This window comes from Bactrocera latifrons, unplaced genomic scaffold (assembly GCF_001853355.1).
Source record: "Bactrocera latifrons isolate USDA-ARS-PBARC rearing strain unplaced genomic scaffold, ASM185335v1 scaffold_808, whole genome shotgun sequence".
In the NCBI taxonomy this organism is placed as follows: Eukaryota; Metazoa; Arthropoda; class Insecta; order Diptera; family Tephritidae; genus Bactrocera; species Bactrocera latifrons.
This window is the reverse complement of record NW_017537499.1, coordinates 60,449-69,782: the sequence shown is the minus strand read 5'-3', so window position 1 is coordinate 69,782 and position 9,334 is coordinate 60,449. Positions and strand designations below refer to the sequence as shown.

General features: G+C 35.1%; 1 protein-coding gene across 2 annotated transcripts in view; it reads left to right on the top strand.

Annotated features, from left to right (window-relative positions):
- Positions 1-5,489, top strand: part of LOC108976880 — a 10,715-nt gene extending 5,226 nt beyond the window's left edge. Inside the window, exons 2-3 of one of the 2 annotated variants that reach the window (XM_018946273.1) lie at positions 4,942-5,234; positions 5,293-5,489. In XM_018946273.1, coding sequence (XP_018801818.1) covers positions 4,942-5,219 — 278 coding nt within the window. In that variant the 3' untranslated portion in view covers positions 5,220-5,234; positions 5,293-5,489. Of the gene's footprint in view, positions 1-4,941 lie in introns of both variants that reach the window. The other variant, XM_018946272.1, reaches the window with a different exon arrangement.
- The last annotated feature ends 3,845 nt before the right edge of the window (positions 5,490-9,334 follow it).

The following is a 9,334-nucleotide window of genomic DNA, read 5'->3' as shown; positions in this document are numbered from 1 at the left end:
AATTGGCGCCACGTAGCGAAAAGAAGAAACGACTGGCGCGCTGTTGTTAGCTCGGCTATTATCGCGTAAGCGGTGTCTACGCCAATCAAGAAGAAGAAGAATGATGCCGCAGCAACCGTATTCCTCAGATCTGAAATTTTTTGAAGTGCTTCGAAGATTGGAATAACCGTTGGCACAAGTGTATACTATCTCATGGGCATTACTTTGAAGGGGACAAAATAAATATTAATGAAATAATTTGAAATAATTTTTGAAAAAGCATAAAATTCGCGATACTTTTTGAACACACCTCGTATGGGAGGTGGGCGTGGTTATTATCCGATTTCTTCCATTTTTGRACTGTATATGGAAATGCCTGAAGGAAACGACTCTATTGAGTTTGGTTGACACATTTATAGTATTTTCCGAGATATGTACAAAAAACTTAGCMAGGGTGGGGCCACGCCTACTTTTCCAAAAAATTATGTCCAAATATGCCCCTCCCTAATGCGATCCTTTGGGCCAAATTTCACTTTAATATCTTTATTTATGACTTAGTTATGACACTTTATAGGTTTCCGTTTTCGCCATTTTGTGGGCGTGGCACTGGGCCGATTTTTTCCATCTTCGAACTTAACCTTCTTATGGAGCCAAGAAATACGTGTTCGARGTTTCATCAAGACATCTCAATTTTTACTCAAGTTACAGCGTGCACGGACGGCCAGACATATATCCGGATTTCACCTCTACTCGTCACCCTGATCACTTTGGTATATATAACCCTATATCTAGCTCTTTTAGTTTTCGGACTTACAAACAACCGTTATGTGAACAAAACTATAATACTCTCCTTAGCAACTTTGTTGCGAGAGTATAAAATGAAGCCTCATAATGTATATCAAAAACTACTGCATCAATTTCCACGAAATTTTCCATTTATTCTGAGAACATTATTGCACATCTGATTCTTTCACTTTAAATCAACTACAAATGAAGAAATTGGAATAATTTTTCAAAATTTGTGTTTACAAGTTTTGGCATCATCTCACTCAGTCAAATTTGGACAACGACTTTTCAGGCCCTCGAGTCCGAGCGAGTCCGACGTCATATAAGCAGTGTTTTGTATGCTCAGGAGCTTAGCATGGATCAAAAAATCGTTTGGTGTCATTTAAATAAAGTTGGATAAGAAAAAAAAACGGTGTATGGGTGTCACAACATCACAAAAAATCTCTTGATTCGCAACAAACTCTAGGCGCTACTGAARCGGACTCGTACTTGTGTTGAAAAGTGAGCCACTTAAGACAACCTCGAGGTCAAATTATAGTGAACCAGTACCAACCACCTTATAGTTTGCACCTGACATCAAGTCATTACTTTTTGTTCATGTCTATGGCAAATCATTTTGCTGATGRAAAATTCGCCTCAACAGAAGATTGTAAAAATCGTATATCCCAGTTATTTTGCCAATAAGAGCAAGGATTTCTATGAGCGTTAGAAATCGAACAATTAGTTAGGAATTAAACCATTAGAGCGCAATATATATTTTTTTTAAATTAAGACGACCTAGGCTTTCAACATGCCTAACTTTCACTAACTCAATAAAAAATCATTATTACGACGTATTGCTTTTTTAGATATTCAATCTTTGAGGGGATCACATCCTTAGACAGACGTTATAAGTTTATGTGACATTCAAATACAAAAATAGTACTTTCCATAAGTAAAATAATAATATCTGTAATAATTTTCAAATTTTCTACATTTCAAGARTTTGAGTGCTCTTTAATCGTAATAAAACCGAATCGGTGTGACAAAAGAAACATGACAACATCATTTATCAGTGGAGTCCAATAAACAGTCATTTTAGTGGACTGCGCACATGATGAACCGGTTCTCAAGGGCGGAACGACGAAAAAGTCGGCAAGGTTATGACAAGAGTCTATTGCGATTTACGTCTTATAATATCCATCGACTGAATACACTAGTCAAAAAAAAAAAAATTTTTTTCTGTGTAACAAGAAAAATTTTGGCTGATTCTGTTCTGAATAAGGTCAAGTAGAGTATAATTAGTAGTCTAAAATTTTAGATACGAATAGTTTTATTGTAATATTATTTTTTTTCCATTTATTAAATTACAAATTATTAAAACAAATTAAATTGTTATCAATGTTATAATAATAAAATTTATACTTTTCCCTGGTATCGTTTTTATATGGTAAAAATGCCTTTTTGGAATCATTCCCGATGTTCATAACTAGCGGCACTCAAGTTTGGTGGAAAAAAATCTAAATTTGAATGTAAAAAATATTTTGTTAAAGACATATTGCAGCCTAATGCTTTATAATTCTCTRGAAGTTCYTCAACAATAACTTTATAGTCATTTGATCGGTGATTTCCGAGAAATATTTTRGTGATTTTTATAACTTGTCACTTGCCTTATTTGAGGACCTACAAACACGCCCATGCAGCGCCATTTTTATCCATTGCTTTTACAAAAGCGAGGTGGTAAAAATAAAGCTTCAGGTTATACTAATGGAGAATGTTTTACACTATTTTTATTGCTGGAGTAAGAGATCGYCTTTTGCACCAAATTTTCTTCACGTAAGGGTTCTTCCTATCCATACTGTCCCATTCACAATGAAAACAACATTTTGTATACCCAAGTTGCAATCCTAATAAAAACGCAACAACTTTTAAATCTCCGCAAATTTTCCATTTATGTTCGTCATACTGAATCTTTTATAAAAGAAATTTCATTGTTTCAAGGATTCTTTCATGTTAGCACCATAATCAACCGGTACGGAGGGAAGACACATTATGTAACAAAATTGCCTTTGAGCTTGTTTTTGAAGAATCAATAAATAAACGCCACTCTTCAATTTTGTGCYGTGATCCCAAAATATTCATAACRTCACAGACACTGTTACAAAATATCAAATTATTATCTTGTGAAAGAAGCTTTTTAACTCTTCATCTCGATGCCGAAAAAAAATTATWTTKGTGTTTGGTTGCAATAAATTCCATCCTTTYAATCGAGATTCTAAAAGTTCTCCTTGTTGTTTAGACAAGTGTAAATCACGAACTAAATCATTAAGATCTCCTTGAGATAGTAGGTGTGGCGTTTCTTCCTGGGGACAGATAGTTAAAGAAGCAATTTGAAAATCAGGATCAGTTCTTATATTATCTGTTTCCTCTGATTCAGTTGAAAGATTAGAGCGTTGAGGTGGTTTTGGTGTWGATAGTTCTTCACTGTGAGGAATTKKTTTTTTAGCACATGATACTTAATTTGTTTTTTAGTTTTAGTTATAATACCTTTTGTATTAGTCAAACAAAAATAAAAACTAGTTGAATGGTTTGTCGGCTCCATCCAAATCATCGGAATTCTTCAACAGATATGTGGAACTTTCATATATTTTTTTATTAAAGGTGTTAAATTTCTTCGTTGAGATATTTCACCACAAATGTAACAGAACTTGGCAGGATCATTTTTATACAAGGACAAGGCGATTAATATTAAACTTTACTGATAAGTACCGGAACACGGAAACTGGTCCTAATAAAATCAATATACGTATAATTTTGTAGAGAGGTTAGGTAGATGTTTCGAAAGTAATGCTTACTTTTTTTGTTACAAAGTTTTTGTTACAAAGTTTTGTTGATCAGCGTTACTGAGCAAGTTCCAATCTATTGCACTGCATACTTGATTGCAGTTCAATTCTACTATTCTAAATATTTAGAAATTATATTATTTTTAATACTAACTAAAAACAATGTTAGTACATTAGGGGTGTTCTTTTGCTCTTGCAAATCAGTTGCACGGTGCAAGAATTGCAGATTTTTCCACCTAATACAACGGCACAACAACACACGCAGAAAAATATTTGCAAGGGCTGTAAAATATGTCAGACCAAAACCCACGTTTATTTGCCATGCACAATAGTCATTTACAATAAATTGACCGATCAGCCGTTCATATATACTCTCGTGCCCTTGTATATTTCGGTATAGGATATTTGCAATCAGCAATCTTGCAAGATKSCTGGAAATCCAACGCAGGATAACTCTTGCCAACAGGTGYTACTTCGGACTGAGTAGGCAATTGAGAAGCMAAGTCCTCTCTCGACAAACAAAAACCAAACTCTATAAGTCACTCATAATACCCGTCCTGCTATATGGTGCAGAGGCTTGGACGATGACAACAACTGATGAGTTGACGTTGCGAGTTTTCGAGCGAAAAGTTCTGCGAAAGATTTATGGTCCTTTGCGCGTTGGCCACGGCGAATATCGCATTCGATGGAACGATGAGCTGTACGAGATATATGGCGACATTGACATAGTTCAGTGAATTAAAAGACAGCGGCTACGCTGGCTAGGTCATGTTGTCCGAATGGACGAAAACACTCCAGCTCTGAAAGTATTCGRCGCWGTACCCGCCGGGRGAAGCAGARGAAGAGGAAGACCTCCACTCCGTWGGAAGGACCAGGTGGAGAAGGAMCTGGCTWCGCTTGGAATATCCAATTGGCGCCACGTAGCGAAAAGAAGAAAAGACTGGCGCGCTGTTGTTAACTCGGCTATAATCGCGTAAGCGGTGTCTACGCCAATTAAGAAGAAGAATCTTGCAAGAGCAAGAGAATCCTACTATTGTTTTAATAAATCWCGTAGCCTGCGCTGCAATGTAAGCGGAAAAATGTAATTATCACATTAGAAATCTCAAAACCTCAAAATTACAGTATTTCGCCAATACTGTTGGAGTATGTCGGAACATACTTGTATAAACYTTCCTCTTCAATCACTCTATCCATTAAAGAACACCGTCTCAAAATCCGTTGCGTAGCTTTAAAAATTTAAGCATACATACATAGGACATAGGGACAGAAAATTTATATTCATTTTATACAATGTGTTGATATTGAAATTATTGCTATAGATACTTGGTTAACAAATATTTGTAAATCTTTACAGCTCAGGAACCTAAGTGGAGTTTGGAGCGACGTGAGTCGTCGGGTCACTTGGTTTGGCGGAAGGAATCTCCCAGTTCTAAAGTACGTTTTCGGTTTGATGTTGAAGTATTGGAATTTGAGAAACATCCCCATGAAGATATCGAATACAAAAAAGGCGGATATTCTGCTAGTAATATTACGTCAACTATAGCACTCTGTGCTACATGTGTTGCGGCGGTGGCTATTAGCGTTTTTTTACCATGGTATCTTATGGATAAGGCGCTATCAAGGGGTTCATAGTTTCATTCTTTTATGGTGCATTTGAATTTATACACATATCTAATCCTATATTTACACATCAATATTGTTCTAGACCGAGGGAACGAAAATGTATACACGTTGAACATATTAAGCGAAGTTATACTTATCGAATCTATTTATGTTAAGAGAAACCCGCTCTGTCACTATCGTGCGATAGAAAATTCGTAGATATACATCATCGGAACAGTATAAATAACAACTTCAATTAAAAATTTCGAACATATAATAAAACTTACCGGATAGCATAAATTTAATGACTCGCAAATTTATATATATGAATTTACGCTTAAATATTTATATGTCAAACATTATAATTAGTATTGTACAAAGATAAGTGCCTTAAAATTAATTAAGAAATATTTAAAAAAAAAATTATTAAAAAGTATATTAATTTTGAAACTAGTGAGATTAATCTGTGATCTTAAGAGCATCGCCCAATATCAATATTCACCGATGCTATAGACTTATTAAATACTGGTATTTTATGTATGATTTTCAATGAATAAAATCTTTTACTTACGATACAAAACTTAATAAAATATGAATTTTTATTTGACAACTTCTTGTTTTACAACCTTTTGGYAAGAATATGATTAATAAATCAGAAGTTGGCCAAAACTAAGAAAAACGTTAAGCGAATAATAGATTTCGAAATAGATAATAATACAATATTAATCCACTTGGCACTTAAAAGATCGTCTGTGAAATTTTCGAGAAATCGATTTTTCTTTTGTTGCATTAGCGGATACACTATAATAAACATTCTCTYAAATTTTTAAACCGAAGTGCAAATTATYAAGGTCGCTAAAGCGTTTCTTTTAGAAAGGAAACATAGGGGGSAACACTGCAACTCCAATCTTTAAACTCAAAATGGTGTTTCTTAAAACGGTTTCCACTCTCACAGGAGAGTTTTGAGTTTATCAAGTTCCAATTTGGAGAGAACACTTTCAACGTCATTCGCCATCACGCTATGGAAGCTTTAATTTTTTTGGAATCTCAGTATTTTTTTCTACGAAAAACTGTCGAAAAAATGGGTCAAATTCGACACTTTTTGATTAAACCAGCGCTATTTTTTTTTTTTTTGAAATAAAAAAAAACACAAAAACAAAAAAAAGAGTCGATTTGGACCAAAATTCACCTTTTTTATGTGTCATTTTAACAATTTATTTAACTATTATAACCCCAATAAATAACCATAAAAAAATCATTTCGTATTCGTTATGAATGTATTTATTTATACAAAAAGTCCATCTAAGAAGATTATTGCGAAATAATATGTGTCAAGTTTTTGGCGAACAAAAAAAAAAATACTGAGAAAATTTAATTTAAGCTAAACATTCTTCAAACTGGTTAACTTGTTTAATTTAAAAGAATACATCCTAGGGTCATAATTGCTGATTACAGAATAAACTCAAAAAAGACGTTTGGCCAAGCTACGCGAATTTAACGATATAATAACTAAAGTAAGTCCCTTGGCAACAATAAAGAAAAACAATAAGAGGCCTGTTTTAAGAAAAATCACAAATGATGAAAGTAAAAAAGGCAAGCAAATCGCTCTCCTTCTACTCAGCTGAAAAAAACGATTAAGTATCCGTCTCCCGGATTACTTCTGGTACTACTCTATCCAAAAACCTATTTTCGGAATCTCAAGCATTAAAAAAAAAAAAAAAAAATAGATAATTAACTGTCAAATAAAGCTAATATTACAGTTTGTTTTTGAAGCACGATTTGTGCGCCATCTTGTTCATAGAATTAATAATAAAATTACATAATAGACTATATACGAAATAAAAATAAAAGAGCTAATTTCATATCAGATGAACGACCATTAGCGTTGGTGCTCTGATGGGACATTTATTAAGGCATACTAGGGCTTTGTCATCCGCAAAACTGCAAAAGTTGTAAAGAGTTGGAATGTCTACTGTATATATACACTCCACTTAAACACACCCCGGTAGGCATTCCAATTGGTTAAAACTTTTGCACAAACGACATCTGTCAAATATTAAAATACACACGTTCTTATGAACAGAGTTATTTTGACAGCTGYACGACTACACGACTGCAAGCCGTCAGTTGTCGCTCTGGCTAACTTCAATATTTTCTTATATTTGAATAYGACAGTAGAGTTGAGAGTMGAGAGATGAGGAAGAGTGATGATGCCACTAATATGTAAAATGTAGAATTATTCAAAGCTCTAACAAACCTGACGTTACTTTACAAATAAAAGCATAAGATAGCTGTATTATATTGTTGGAAGGCAAYCCTGTCAACTCACATATTCATGCAGCCCTGCATTTTTCATTTTTTACTTTAAATGTACTTTTTCTAACTCACTTGCGTTTTGACTTTGAACCAATAAACTTCATTTTTGTACTTTAATATCAAAAGCAATATTACAGAACCGTTTTATTTGAACCGGGAATATTCCACAAGGTACGACCTTCCAACAGGTTATGGGCCCAGGTGCAAATTTCTGGGAGCCGAGTAAAATGAGTTCGTTTYTTARTATTGAGAAATTAGATGAATCTAATTACGATTCGTGGTGTCTACAGCTGCAAAGTGTTCTAGTGCATCAAGAATTATGGTCCGTTACGTGCGGAGAGACTGCTTGTCCAGTTCAGRGTGCAGATGAGAAAAGCGTGTTACTTTGGAAAGCAAMGGATGAAAAAGCAAAGGCCACAATTATCCTTAGCATAACACCTATGCAAATAAGCCATATTAAAACCTGCAACACAGCGAATGATGCATGGAAGCGATTAAAAGAGGTGCACATACCAGAAGGTCCGGTAAGAAAAGTAACATTGTTTAAGCAGCTAATTGCTACTCGAATGGCTGATGAAGAGTGTATTCAGCAATATGTTTGCAAGTTTACAACACTCGCAGAAAAACTAAAAGAAATTGAAGTTGACTTGAAAGAGGAATTGATTGTTATTATGCTACTGGCAAGCCTTCCAAAAAGCTTTAAAAATCTGGTGGTTGCTTTAGAATCGCGTGATACGCTACCATCTCTCAATGCAGTTAAAATCAAGCTGATAGAAGAAGGCGAACGAAGAAAAATAAGCAATTCTATATATACCGAAAGTATGGCGCAGGCGTTCATTGCACAAGAAAGCACATGCGGTGAAAAAAGGTGTTTGGGTAACGCAAAGTCAAATGACACAGCAAGTTCAAATAGCAAAAGCAATGGCAAAAGCACACGATCGAACCTCAAATGCTATTTCTGTGGGAAAAAAGGCCATTTCGCCGCACAATGCAAAGAGAAACAACGAGAACATTCTATGCAGAAAAATATAAAGAAAAATGGTCCGTTCGTCGCAATCAATGACCGATTTTTACATAGCGATGCTTGGTGCGTCGACAGCGGCGCTTCTTCACACTTATGTTGCAACCGCAACATGTTCGATAAGTTTGAGACATGTGAAGAATCAATCATGCTGGCGGGCGACAATAAGATGACAGCAACAGGCAAGGGGGTTGTTAGATTAAAAACAAAGAAGTTTGACGTCACACTTGTTGATGTTCTCTTCGTACCCGGCTTGCAATGCAACTTYATATCAGTTTCAAAAGCAGTAAGCAGCGGCTACATTGTRGAGTTCAAGCAARAGACAGCGAAAATTATGGACAAGCACGGTTCAATTATATTAAGTGCTAGCAAGGTCAGTGATTTGTATTTACTAGAAACAAATAAAAAAAATTGTATTTTTCGAGGAAAACTATTGATGATGCGATGAAGTGGCATAAGCGTTTGGGTCACTTAAATTTTGAAAGTCTACGGGAGCTGAATAACAAAAACATGGTGCTTGGTTTAAAGCTAAAATTATCAGCAGATGTGAATTGTACTTTGTGTATGTCTAGCAAATGCAGTCAACGGCCGTATCAAAGTGCAYTAAATTCAGCAGCAGAAGTGCTGGGAGTGGTACATACCGATGTGYGCGGCCCTATCAACAAAACGTCTATCGGCGGTGCGCGGTATTTTTTGACATTCACCGACGATAAAACTCGCTACATTTTTGTTTATTTTTTGCGACACAAAGACGAGGTGTTTGAGAAATTCAAAGAGTTTAAGGCAATGGCAGAGTGCCAAACAGGCA